Consider the following 14,059-nt stretch of genomic DNA (forward strand, 5'->3'; position numbering starts at 1 on the left):
TTTCCCACCTCAACCATTCCACACCTCTGGGGCTGAGTGCCCAGGGGCAGGTGGCACTGCTGGCAAGGCAGCAGTGCTTTGTCATCTCCTCCCTGCCCCAACAGCTGCCCACCCCCAGCCCAGTGGGCACCACCAGGCTGCTGCCACCAGACTGGTGTTAGCCAAACAGCTGAGCACAGCCAGAGCCACTCCCCAGTGCCCTCCTTGGCCTGGCCCTGCCGCTGGCTCCTCCACACCCTGCCCAGCCCTGGGGCACTGCCACCTTGCCGAGGAGCACCAATGACATCTAGAGGCCACCTCAGCTCCTTCCCCAGCACCTCGCCGAGGCTGAGGAGGGCTGCAGGAGCTCAGGCTCGAAGACAAAAGCAGCTGTGGATGTTCTGCTTCAGCCTCCAGAGCCAGAGGATGCTGTGGTGTGGGCAGGAGGTGCGAGGAAGCTGCAGCAGTGCCAGGGGCTGGAAGGTGCCAGGGGCTGGAAGGTGCCAGGGGCTGGAAGGTGCCATGCACAAGGGGCAGCCCAGCACTGGGCTGGGAAGTTTCACCTCTATTTTCCCCCTCCCCTCCTTCAGTCTCATCCTGTGCCCTTCACAGTCCTGCTCCAACCTTTCCTGTCCTCCTGTTCATGAAGCCATGAGAAGCTTGGAAGGCTCAGACACACTCAGGGCTAAGCCACACTGTAGGAGCAGGAGAAGCTTTGGCTTGGGAAGGATCTTACAGGAGAGCTCTGAAGATGTTTAATGACCTCCTCTGGGTTTCTCTTCGAGGTCTCTGCCCTCTGCTGAATGAATTTGGTGCTTTAAAGCCCCAAATTCAGCCATTCTGAAATGTTTCAGCACAGCTGGGTCGGGGTGGGGGAGGACACATTGCTGGCCCCAGCACCTCACATCTGTGTCTTCAACTCAACAGCAGGTGGGGGCCTGAGCTGTGGGACACTTACAGATGAAGTAGATGCTGTACTTGGGCCTCCTCAGCTCCTGGGTGAGCAGCTCCACGTTCTCCTGGATGAAAAGAACCCCAGGAGGAGCACTGAGAGAGAAAGGACTGCAGAGACCCAGAGCCCTTCAGTGAGAGGCTTCTCAGGCCTGCACTGGACACACAACCACTCTGGCTAAGGGCAGGGCTGGGGAGCCCAGAGGGAAGGTGAACCCCCCAGGGCTGGGGGATGCCTCAGACAGGGGGTCCCAGAGGAAAGGTGAACCCCCCCAGGGCTGGAGGATCTCTCAGACAGGGGGTCCAGAGGGAAGGTGAACCCCCCAGAGCTGGGGGATGCCTCAGACAGGGGGTCCCAGAGGCAAGGTGAACCCCCCAGGGCTGGAGGATGCCTCAGACAGGGGGTCCCAGAGGCAAGGTGAACCCCCCAGGGCTGGAGGATGCCTCAGACAGGGGGTCCCAGAGGTAAGGTGAACCCCCCAGGGCTGGAGGATCTCTCAGACAGGGGGCCCAGAGGTAAGGTGAACCCTCCAGGGCTGGGGGATGCCTCAGACAGGGGGTCCAGAGGAAAGGTGAACCCCCCAGAGCTGGGGGATGCCTCAGACAGGGGGCCCAGAGGTAAGGTGAACCCTCCAGGGCTGGGGGATGCCTCAGACAGGGGGTCCCAGAGGGGGTTGGGTGCTCCCTGAGGCAGGGTGACCCCCAGAGGGGGCTGGGTGCTCCCTGGGCAGGGTGACCCCCAGAGGGGGCTGGAAGCCCTCCGAGGCAGGATGCTCCCCGGGGCCTGGGTGGTGCCCAGGGCAGAGGTTCCCTGGGTAAGGAGGGTCCCCGAGGCAGGGTGCCCCAAAAGGCTGTGGGACCCTCAGGCCTGGGGAGTGCCAGAGGCAGGTTGAGTCCCGGGGTGGGAGGATGCTCAGGGCCAGGGAGATGCCGGAGGCAGGGGGGACGATGGAGGCAGGGGGGATGGTGATGGAGGCAGGGGGACGATGATGGAGGCAGGGGGGACGATGATGGAGGCAGGGGGGACGATGATGGAGGCAGGGGGGACGATGATGGAGGCAGGGGGGACGATGATGGAGGCAGGGGGGACGATGATGGAGGCAGGGGGGACGATGATGGAGGCGGGGGGGGGGGCGATGATGGAGGCAGGGGGGTGCTGCTGGCCGGGGGACGATGATGGAGGCAGGGGGACGATGATGGAGGCGGGGGGGGGGCGATGATGGAGGCGGGGGGGGGCGATGATGGAGGCGGGGGGGGGGGCGATGATGGAGGCGGGGGGGGGGATGATGATGGAGGCGGGGGGGGGACGATGATGGAGGCGGGGGGGGGGGACGATGATGGAGGCGGGGGGGGGGACGATGATGGAGGCGGGGGGGGGGGACGATGATGGAGGCGGGGGGGGGGGGACGATGATGGAGGCAGGGAGGTGCTGCCGGCAGGGGGACGATGATGGAGGCAGGGGGGTGCTGCTGGCAGGGGGACGATGATGGAGGCAGGGGGACGATGATGGAGGCGGGGGGGGGGGGCGATGATGGAGGCGGGGGGGGGGGGGGCGATGATGGAGGCGGGGGGGGGGGCGATGATGGAGGCGGGGGGGGGGGGCGATGATGGAGGCGGGGGGGGGGGACGATGATGGAGGCGGGGGGGGGGGACGATGATGGAGGCGGGGGGGGGGGACGATGATGGAGGCGGGGGGGGGGGGGGACGATGATGGAGGCAGGGAGGTGCTGCCGGCAGGGGGACGATGGAGGCAGGGAGGTGCTGCCGGCAGGGGGACGCCGGAGGCAGGGAGGTGCTGCCGGCAGGGGGACGCCGGAGGCAGGGAGGTGCTGCCGGCAGGGGGACGATGGAGGCAGGGAGGTGCTGCCGGCAGGGGGACGCCGGAGGCAGGGAGGTGCTGCCGGCAGGGGGACGATGGAGGCAGGGAGGTGCTGCCGGCAGGGGGACGATGGAGGCAGGGGGGGACGCCGGAGGCAGGGAGGTGCTGCCGGCAGGGCGCTCGCCGGGGCCGGGGCCGGGGCCGGGCGGGGAGGCCGCGGCGGGGCCGGAGGCTCTCACCTTGGTGGGCCGCAGGAAGCAGATGGCCTTCAGGTGCTTCATGGGCTCCCTGCTGGCCGAGTCGAGGCGCTCGAAGAGGTAAACCTCCCTCTGCAGGATCTCGGACTGGGTGTACACCATGCTGACGATGCCGGTCTGCGGGAGCCAGGCCGCAGCACCTCCGTCAGCCCCGGGCCTCAGCCCCCCCCCGCCCGGCCCGGCCCGGCCCGGCCCGGCCCGGCCCCGCTGAGCTGCTCACCGTTTCTCGGTCCATCAGCAGCACCTTCATGCCCGGGCCGCTGTCCTCGATCATCTTGGACACGTACTGCTTGACGGCCAGCACCGCGTTCATCTCGGCTCGGCTCGGCTGGGCTCCCCTCGGCGGCACCGGAACCTTCTCGGCTCCCTTCGGAGACCCTAGAAGCCCCTCGGCTCCTCTCAGAGTCCCTCTCGGCTCCCTTCGGCTCCCCTCGGCTCCTTTCGGCTCCTCTCAGAGTCCCTCTCGGCTCCCGTCGGCTCCTCTCGGCTCCCCTCGGCTCCTGTCACCTCCCCTCGGCTCCCTTCGCCTCCTGTCGCCACCCCTCGGCTCCCTTCGGCTCCTTTCGGCTCCTGTCACCGCCCCTCGGCTCCCCTCGGCCCCCTTCGGCTCCTTTCGGCTCCTGTCACCGCCCCTCGGGTCCCTTCCGCTCCCTTCGGCTCCTGTCGCCACGCCTCGGCTCCCCTCGGCTCCTTTCGGCTCCTTTCGGCTCCTGTCGCCACGCCTCGGCTCCCCTCGGCTCCCTTCGGCTCCCCTCGGCTCCCTTCGGCTCCCCTCGGCTCCCTTCGGCTCCCCTCGGCTCCCGTCGCCGCCCCTCGGCTCCCCTCGGCTCCTGTCACCGCCCCTCGGCTCCCTTCGGCTCCTGTCGCCTCCCTTCGGCTCCCTTCGGCTCCTGTCACCGCCCCTCGGCCCCTTTCGGCTCCCTTCGGCTCCCGTCGCCGCCCCTCGGCTCCCTTCGGCTCCCTTCGGCTCCTGTCTCCGCCCCTCGGCTCCCCTCGGCTCCCTTCGGCTCCTTTCGGCTCCCCTCGGCTCCCCTCGGCTCCCGTCGCCGCCCCTCGGCCCCTTTCGGCTCCCCTCGGCTCCCGTCGCCTCCCCTCGGCTCCTTTCGGCTCCCCTCGGCTCCCTTCGGCTCCCTTCGGCTCCCCTCGGCTCCCGTCGCCGCCTCTCTCCTGGCTGCTCCCCGCTGCAGCCCCTGGGAGTTGTAGTCCTCGGGCGGCAAAACTACAGCTCCCAGCATGCCCCGCGGCACAGTGCTGCGTTCCCCCCCCCCCCCCCAGTGCCTCGCCTGCCTCCAGGGCACCCAACGCAGCTGTGTGTCCCCTGGCACCAAACCCACCCCTGCACCCCCTGCCAGGGCATCAAACCAACCTCTGTGCCTCTCCATATCCCCCCACCTGTGCCCACCCCCTCCCAACCCCTCTGTGCCCCCCACCAGGGCACCTTCTCCATAGCCCCCAACCACCAGGACACATCTGTGACCCCCCCAGACACCAACTTCACCTCTGTGCCCCCATCCCAGGGCACCAAAATCGCATCTGTGCCTCTCTATATCCCCCCACCTGTGCCCACTCCCCTCCCAACATCCCCCCCCCCCCCGCCAAAACCGCCCCTGTGCCACTCTGCCCAGGCAACAATCCCACTCCTGCCCCCCCCCAGCCCCAGCAGGGACCCTCTGGAGAGCATCTCCTGCCCCCCCCAGCCCCAGCAGGGACCCTCTGGAGAGCATCTCCTGCCCCCCCAGCCCCAGCAGGGAGCCTCTGGAGAGCATCTCCTGCCCCCCCCCCCAGCCCCAGCAGGGACCCTCTGGAGAGCATCTCCTGCCCCCCCACCCAGCCCCAGCAGGGACCCTCTGGAGAGCATCTCCTGCCCCCCCACCCAGCCCCAGCAGGGACCCTCTGGAGAGCATCTCCTGCTCCCCCCAGCCCCAGCAGGGCACCCCCAGCAGCTTGCCCAGCAGCACAGTGCCCAGGGCAGGCCTTGGCAGCTCTGCACACCAGGAGGCTCCACAGCCTCTCTGGGCAGCCTGCTCCAGCCTCCTGCACCCTCACAACAAACAACTTTCTCCTCCTGCTCACACACAACCTCCTGCCTGCCACTTGCTGCCCCTTGGCACCACTCCCAAGGTGCCAGCCCCAGCCTCTTGCCCTCCCCCCCACAGCCCCTTCAGCTCAGAGCCCCTCTGGGGCTGCTCTCCTGCAGGCTCTCAGCCCCAGGGCTCAGCCTTTGCTCCTCCCAGAGCTGCTCCAGGCCCCTCAGCACCTTCCCAGCCTGCCCTGGACTCTGCCCAGCAGCTCCCAGGCCCTCTGCAGCTGGGGGGAGCCCAGAGCTGGCCCTGGCACTGCAGGGGTGGCCTCAGCAGGGCACAGCAGAGGGGCAGCAGAATCTCCTTTGCCCTGCTGCATGCCCCCAGCAGACCCTTGGGGGCTTCTTGGCCATGGGGGCACCTTGCTGCCTCCTGGGTCTGCCCAGGGCAGGGATGTAGCTCTTGGCCCATCTTAGCTCTGGCCTCACCCCTGGGCTTGCTTTGGCTCCTGGCTGCCACCACACCCACAGGGTAGGGGCAGCAGCACCTCCTTTGCCCTGCTGCTTGCCTCCAGCAGACCCTTGGCACCACTGAGCAGATGCCAGCCCCAGCCTCTTGCCCCTCCTCAGCCCCTTCAGCTCTTGCTGAGCATTGAGAAATTCTCCAGACCCTTCCCCACCTTCCTTGCCCTTCTCTGTGCCCTGCTCCAGCCCCTCCATGTACTTCTGGGAATGAAGTGGAACCTCCTGGGGGTCCACTTGGTGCCTCTTGCCCCTTCTCCTATCACAGGGCACCACCCAAAGAAGCCTGGCACCTGCATCCTGCCACCCACCCCTCAGATAGTTGTAGCCATCAATGAGGTCCCCCTCACAGGGCACAGCTTTTTCCTTACTTTCAGGTGGAACCTTCAAAGCAGCAAAAAACCAATTCCTTAATCATGGATAAATCCTTAATGAGGGCTGAAAATCACAGGATCAGAGAGTGGATGAGGTTGGAAGGGAGCTCAAAGCTCAGCCAGGGCCATGGGCAGGGACAGGTCCCACTAGAACAGGTCACTCAGGGCCTCATCCAGCCTGGTGCTGTGCACCTCCAGGGAGGTTGTGGAGCACAGAAGCACCCAATGGGATCAAAGATCCCATTGGGTGCTTCTGTGCTCCACAACCTCCCTGGGCAGCCTGTGCCAGGCTCTCACCACCCTCACTTCTTCCTCACATCCACTTTCAATCTCCCCTCTGACACTTCAAACCTCCTCCTCCTCCTCCTCTCATCCCCAGCCCTTCTCAACAGTCCCTCCCCAGCCCTCCTGCAGACCCTGCAAGGCCACTCCAAGGGCTCCTGGAAGCCTTCTCCTCTCCAGCCTGCACAGCCCCAACTCTCTCAGCCTGGCCTCACAGCAGAGCTGCTGCAGCCCTCTCAGCATCTTGGTGGCTCCTCTGGGCTGGCTCCAACACTTCCATGTCCTGCTTGTGCTGGGGGCTCCAGAGCTGCCCCCAGGGCTGCAGGTGGGGGCTGAGGAGAGCAGAGCCAAGGGGCACAATGCCCTCCCTTGCCCTGTGCCCACACTGCTCTGGCTGCAGCCAGCACAGGGTTGTGTCTGGGCTGCACTCACCCTGCAGGCTCCTGTGGAGCTTTGCCTCAGCCCAGACCCCCAGGGGCTGTTCCTCAGGGCTGCTCTCAGCCATTCCCCACCCAGCCTGGAGCTGTGCTTGGGGCTGTACCCACCCAGCTGCAGGACCTTCCACTTGGCCTGGCTGAATGCCCTGAGCTTGGCCTGGGCACAGCTCTGCAGCCTGTGCAGCTCCCTCTGCATGGATCCCTGCCCTCTGGGGCAAGCTGACTGTGCCACACAGCTTGGTGCCATCTGCAGACCTGCTGAGGCTGCACTGATTGCTCTGCCCACAGCAGTGGTGCCAGCACTGACCCCTGAGGGATGCCCCTTGGCAGTGGTCTGCAGGTGGGCACTGTGCCCTTGCTCACCACTCTCTGGGTGCCACCACCCAGCCAATTCCCTACCCAGCAGTGCTGCACCCACCCAGCCTGTGCTTGCCCAGGTTGGTGAGCAGGATCTCCTGTGGGCCAGTGCCCAAAGCCTTCCTCAGGCCCAGTAAATGAGGTAAAACTCCACTGCAGGAGCAGCAGCTCTGAGCTGAGATGTTCCAGCACCCAAGCCAAGGCAAGCCCTGGTGCTGCTAATCACCCTAAGAACAGGGCTTGGGATTAGAAGCTATTCCTAGAGGGAAGGAGCTAAAAGAGGGGCTGCAGGACACAGAGCCACCACTGCCCCCTCCCCCTCCCCAGCAGATCCCTATTTATAGGGGCATGGATCCCTCCATAATCCTGCCTTTCACTTCCAATTAAGCAACTCCCCTCCTCCAGGCTAAGGAACCTGCACCTCTGATGTCCCCTGAGCACTTGGATTGCCTGCTGGGGCCATGCTCTGGGTGGCATCTCCTTGCCCACAGCAAAGTGCAGCAGGACCTTGACCACCTGGACAGATGGGCAGAGGCCAAGGGGATGGAGTTCAATAGCTCCAAGTGCAGGGTGCTGCACTTTGGCCACAGCAACCCCATGCAGAGATACAGGCTGGGGTCAGAGTGGCTGAGAGCAGCCAGACAGAGAGGGATCTGGGGGTGCTGATTGATACCCACCTGAACATGAGCCAGCAGTGTGCCCAGGTGGCCAAGAGAGCCAGTGGCATCCTGGCCTGCATCAGCAATGGTGTGGCCAGCAGGAGCAGGGAGGTCATTCTGCCCCTGTACTCTGCACTGGTTAGACCACACCTTGAGTGCTGTGTTCAGTTCTGGGCCCCCCAGTTTAGGAGGGACATTGAGATGCTTGAGCGTGTCCAGAGAAGGGCAACGAGGCTGGGGAGAGGCCTTGAGCACAGCCCTATGAGGAGAGGCTGAGGGAGCTGGGATTGGTTAGCCTGGAGAAGAGGAGGCTCAGGGGAGACCTCATTGCTGTCTGCAACTACCTGAGGGGAGGTTGTGGCCAGGAGGAGGTTGCTCTCTTCTCTCAGGTGGCCAGCACCAGAACAAGAGGACACAGCCTCAGGCTGTGCCAGGGGAGATTTAGGCTGGAGGTGAGGAGAAAGTTCTTCCCTGAGAGAGTCATTGGGCACTGGAATGGGCTGCCCGGGGAGGTGGTGGAGTCGCCGTCCCTGGAGCTGTTCAAGGCAGGACTGGACGTGGCACTTGGTGCCATGGTCTGGCCTTGAGCTCTGTGCTAAAGGGTTGGACTTGATGGTCTGTGAGGTCTCTTCCAACCTTGGTGACACTGTGACACTGTGACACTGTGATACTGTGATACTGTGATGCTGTGATACTGTGATGCTGTGATACTGTAACACTGTGATGCTGTGACACTGTGATGCTGTGACACTGTGATGCTGTGATACTGTGATGCTGTGATGCTGTGACACTGTGACACTGTGATGCTGTGACACTGTGATACTGTGACACTGTGACACTGTGACACTGTGACGCTGTGATACTGTGACACTGTGACATTGTGACGCTGTGATACTGTGATGCTGTGACACTGTGACACTGTGACACTGACACTGTGACACTGTGATGCTGTGACACTGTGATACTGTGACGCTGTGACACTGTGACACTGTGACACTGTGACGCTGTGACACTGTGACACTGTGACACTGTGACACTGTGATGCTGTGACACTGTGACACTGACACTGAGACACTGTGATGCTGTGACACTGTGACACTGTGACACTGTGACACTGTGACGCTGTGACACTGTGATACTGTGACGCTGTGACACTGTGACACTGTGACACTGTGACACTGACACTGTGACACTGTGATGCTGTGACACTGTGACACTGTGACACTGTGACGCTGTGATGCTGTGACACTGTGACACTGACACTGTGACACTGTGATGCTGTGACACTGTGACACTGTGACACTGTGACACTGTGACGCTGTGACACTGTGACACTGTGACACTGACACTGTGACACTGTGATGCTGTGACACTGTGACACTGTGATGCTGTGACACTGTGACGCTGTGACGCTGTGATACTGTGACGCTGTGACACTGTGACACTGTGACACTGTGACGCTGTGACGCTGTGATGCTGTGACACTGTGACACTGTGATGCTGTGACACTGTGACACTGTGATGCTGTGATACTGTGATGCTGTGATACTGTGACACTGTGATGCTGTGACACTGTGACACTGTGATGCTGTGACACTCTGACACTCTGACACTGTGACACTGTGATGCTGTGATGCTGTGACACTGTGACGCTGTGATGCTGTGACACTGTGACACTGTGACACTGTGACACTGTGACGCTGTGATGCTGTGATACTGTGACACTGTGATGCTGTGACACTGTGACACTGTGATGCTGTGACACTGTGATGCTGTGACACTCTGACACTCTGACACTGTGACACTGTGATGCTGTGATGCTGTGACACTGTGACGCTGTGACACTGTGACGCTGTGATGCTGTGACACTGTGACACTGTGACACTGTGACACTGTGATGCTGTGATACTGTGACACTGTGATGCTGTGACGCTGTGACACTGTGACGCTGTGATGCTGTGACACTCTGACACTCTGACACTGTGACACTGTGATGCTGTGATGCTGTGACACTGTGACGCTGTGACACTGTGACGCTGTGACGCTGTGACGCTGTGATGCTGTGATACTGTGACACTGTGACGCTGTGATGCTGTGACACTCTGACACTCTGACACTGTGACACTGTGATGCTGTGATGCTGTGACACTGTGACACTGTGACACTGTGATGCTGTGACACTGTGACACTGTGATGCTGTGATGCTGTGACACTGTGATACTGTGATACTGTGACACTGATACTGTGATGCTGTGATACTGTGACACTGTGATGCTGTGACACTATGGCACTCTGACACTGTGACACTGTGATACTGTGATACTGTGACACTGCGAAGCTGTGACATTGTGATGCTGTGATACTGTGACACTGTGATGCTGTGACACTGTGACACTGTGATGCTGTGACACTGTGACACTGTGAAACTGTGACACTGTGATGCTGTGACACTGTGACACTGTGACACTGTGACACTGTGATGCTGTGACACTGTGATGCTGTGACACTGTGATACTGTGATACTGTGACACTGTGACACTGTGATACTGTGATGCTGTGATGCTGTGACACTGTGATACTGTGATACTGTGACACTGTGACACTGTGACACTGTGACACTGTGATGCTGTGATGCTGTGACACTGTGATACTGTGATACTGTGACACTGTGACACTGTGATGCTGTGATGCTGTGACACTGTGATGCTGTGACACTCTGACACTCTGACACTGTGACACTGTGATGCTGTGACACTGTGATGCTGTGACACTGTGATGCTGTGATACTGTGACGCTGTGATGCTGTGACACTCTGACACTCTGACACTGTGACACTGTGATGCTGTGACACTGTGACACTGTGACACTGTGATGCTGTGACACTGTGATGCTGTGACACTCTGACACTCTGACACTGTGACACTGTGATGCTGTGACACTGTGATACTGTGATACTGTGACACTGTGATGCTGTGACACTGACACTGTGATGCTGTGATGCTGTGACACTGTGATGCTGTGACACTGTGATACTGTGACACTCTGACACTCTGACACTGTGATACTTTAGGTCTCCTCCCCTCGGAGCAGTCGATCCCACAAGGATGAGATCCTTAACACACAAAGGGGTTGAGGTGGTTTAGAGGCTCCAGGGTGGGACCCTGGCTCAGATTCTGCTTCCTTTCATTTGTCCCTGCCCTAAGCCTTGGTGCTCCTGGCAGTGCTGCACAGCTGCCCAGCTCCAGCCTTAAACTGAGCTCCTTTAGACTGGGGCCAGAGAGAGGCTGCTTAGAGTGAGGCTGGGCAGAGCCTGGCACAGGCTGCCCTGGGAGGTTGTGGCTGCCCCCAGCCTGGAGCTGTTCAGGTCCAGGCTGGATGAGTCCTTGAGCAGCCTGGGCTGGGGGAGGTGTCCCTGGGCATGGCAGGGCTGGAGCTGGAGGAGTTCTGAGCTCCCTTCCAACCCAACCCATTCCAGGGCTGTGACACTGCTGCCCCTGGCAGGGTTGTGGAACTGGAGGATGCCACTTGGGACGTTTGAGATCTCACCTGAGACCTCACCTGCAGCACTGCAGCCACCCCTGGGGGTACCCAGCACAAGGAGGGACCTGGAGCTGCTGGAGAGGGCACAGAGGAGGCCACCAGGATGGGCAGAGGCTGCAGAAGCTCCCCTGTGGGGGGCACAGGCTGGCAGAGTTGGGGCTGGAGAGGAGAAGGCTGCAGGGAGAGCTTAGAGCAGCCTGGCAGTGCCTGGAGGGGCTGCAGGAGAGCTGGGGAGGGACTTGGGGCAAGGGCTGGGAGTGGCAGGAGGAAGGAGAATGGATTTGGGCTGGGAGAGGGGAGAGGGAGAGGGGAGAGGAGGCAGAAGCTGTGGAGAGGAGGCAGAAGTTGTGGAGAGGAGGCAGAAGCTGTGGAGAGTGAGGCTGGGCAGAGCCTGGCACAGGCTGCCCAGGGAGGCTTTGGCTGCCCTCAAGCTGGAGCTGCTCAGGGCCAGGCTGGATGAGGCTGGGGGAGGTGTACCTGGGCACGGCAGGGGGCTGGAGCTGGAGCTGGAGGAGCTGGAGGAGCTCTGAGCTCCCTTCCAACCCAACCCACTCCCCCATTTAATGACCACAACCTTACAAAGAAGAACCCCAGGGAGCCAGGCTGAGGGAACTACCTGGATGCAAGCAAGACCCCTGGGAGCAGCTCCTGGCAGCAGGGACAAAGGCAGAGGCACCAAATCTGCAGGAGCCTGCAGTGCCCCCCCTGGCACTGCCACCCTGGCACTGCCACCCTGGCCTGGCTGCTCCTCTGCCAGCTCCTACCCACCCAGCACACAACAGTCCAGCTCTGGAGCTTTCTGCCTGCTGGGAAACGCTGGGAGAGCAGAGAAGTGGTTTGTGGCAGGAGAGGAGGAGGTGTCCTGCTGGGGGGGGGGGAGGTCAGGAGCAGCTAATCCCCTCCCATCCTCTTACTGCTGCGCTGCAAAGGAAGGCAACGGCCAGAGGGAGGCTGAGTGTGGGCACCCAGCCACGGGCAGCTCAGGCTCCTCTGCCAGCTGCCTGGCACTCAGGGGGTGGCAGTGCCTGTGTGGGTCACCACTCCTCACCCTGCACACAGCCTGGAAGAGCTTTAAAGTGAAGGCACAGCCTGAGCCTGTCCCTAAGGTCCAACTGCAGCCCCTACCCTGTGGGTGTGGTGGCAGCCAGGAGCCAAAGCAAGCCCAGGGGTGAGGCCAGAGCTAAGATGGGCCAAGAGCTACATCCCTGCCCTGGGGAGAGCCAGGAGCCAGCAGGGTGCCCCCATGGGCAAGAAGCCCCCAAGGGTCTGCTGGGGGCAGGCAGCAGAGTGTGGGCAGCAGCAGGGCAAGGGTTAGGTTCTGCTGCCCCTCTGCTGTGCCCTGCTGAGGCCACCCCTGCAGTGCCAGGGCCAGCTCTGGGCTCCCCCCAGCTGCAGAGGGCCTGGGAGCTGCTGGGCAGAGTCCAGGGCAGGCTGGGAAGGTGCTGAGGGGCCTGGAGCAGCTCTGGCAGGAGCAAAGGCTGAGCCCTGGGGCTGAGAGCCTGCAGGAGAGCAGCCCCAGAGGGGCTCTGAGCTGAAGGGGCTGGGGGGGGGGAGCAAGAGGCTGGGGCTGGCATCTTGGGAGTGGTGCCAAGGGGCAGCAAGTGGCAGCCAGGAGGAGCAGGGCAGGGACTGTGCCCCTGGGCTGGGCACTGGGGAGGGCAGAGCTGCAGTGCTGGGGGCAGGGTTGGGCTGCTGAGTGCCAGGAGGGCATTGAGGAGCTGGAGCAGGGCAGAGAAGGGCAAGGAAGGTGGGGAAGGGTCTGGAGAAGTTCTCAGTGCTCAGCAAGAGGCTGTGGGGGGCAAGAGGCTGGGGCTGGCACCTTGGGAGTGGTGCCAAGGGGCAGCAAGTGGCAGGCAGGAGGTTGTGTGTGAGCAGGAGGAGAAAGTTGTTTGTTGTGAGGGTGCAGGAGGCTGGAGCAGGCTGCCCAGAGAGGCTGTGGAGCCTCCTGGTGTGCAGAGCTGCCAAGGCCTGCCCTGGGCACTGTGCTGCTGGGCAAGCTGCTGGGGGTGCCCTGTTGGGGCTGGGGGGGGGCAGGAGATGATCTCCAGAGGTCCCTTCCCACCACTCTATGCTCTGTGCCCTCACCAGCAGTGGGCACTTGCAGCCCAGAGAGCCAAGCAGAGCCTGGGCTGCAGCCAGGGCAGGGTGGGCAGCAGGAAGGGATTCTGCCCCTCTGCACCACTCTGCTGAGACCTCACCTGGAGCACTGTGCCCAGCTCTGGACCCCTGGGACAGGAAAGGTCTGGAAGGTGCCCAGAGAAGGGCCATGAGGATGAGCAAAGGGCTTGGAGCTGCTCTGCCCTGAGGACAGGCTGAGAGAGTTGGGGCTGTGCAGGCTGGAGCAGAGGAGGCTCCCAGGGGACCTTTTTGTGGCCTTCCAGGACCTGCAGGGGGCTGCAGGAAAGCTGGGGAGGGACTTTGGAGGGCGTTGGGGGGAGACAGGGCATGGGGGGGGGGTGTGGATCCCAGCTGGAGGAGGAGAGACTGAGATTGGACACCAGGAAGAAGTTGTTCATCAGGAGGCTGCTGGGAGCCTGGCACAGGTTGGCAGGGAGGTGCTGGGAGGTGCTGAGGGCCAGGCTGGATGTGGCTCTGGGCACTGCTCTGCTGGGAGCTGTCCCTGCCCAGGGCAGGGCTTGGAGCTGGCTTGGTCCTTGGGGTCCCTGCCAGCCCTGCCAGCTCCTGGCTGGTCCTTGGGGTCCCTGCCAGCCCTGCCAGCTCTGTGCCTCTCTCAGCCTCTGGCTGGTCCTTGGGGTCCCTGCCAGCCCTGCCAGCTCTGTGCCTCTCTCCCAGCCCCTGGCTGGTCCTTGGGGTCTCTGCCAGCCCTGCCAGCTCCTGGCTGGTCCTTGGGGTCTCTGCCAG

General features: G+C 62.6%; 1 protein-coding gene across 1 annotated transcript in view; it reads right to left on the reverse strand.

Moving 5' to 3' along the window:
* Window positions 1–3,550, reverse strand: part of VPS45 (vacuolar protein sorting 45 homolog) — a 36,837-nt gene extending 33,287 nt beyond the window's left edge. Inside the window, exons 1-3 of the mRNA XM_064175957.1 lie at window positions 3,227–3,550; window positions 2,989–3,123; window positions 938–998 (exon numbers count right to left, since the gene is read on the reverse strand). Of these exons, the coding sequence (XP_064032027.1) occupies window positions 938–998; window positions 2,989–3,123; window positions 3,227–3,319 (289 nt within the window). The 5' untranslated portion in view covers window positions 3,320–3,550. The remainder of the gene's footprint in view (window positions 1–937; window positions 999–2,988; window positions 3,124–3,226) is intronic.
* Window positions 3,551–14,059: the final 10,509 nt, after the last annotated feature.

This window comes from Pogoniulus pusillus, chromosome 43 (assembly GCF_015220805.1).
Source record: "Pogoniulus pusillus isolate bPogPus1 chromosome 43, bPogPus1.pri, whole genome shotgun sequence".
In the NCBI taxonomy this organism is placed as follows: Eukaryota; Metazoa; Chordata; class Aves; order Piciformes; family Lybiidae; genus Pogoniulus; species Pogoniulus pusillus.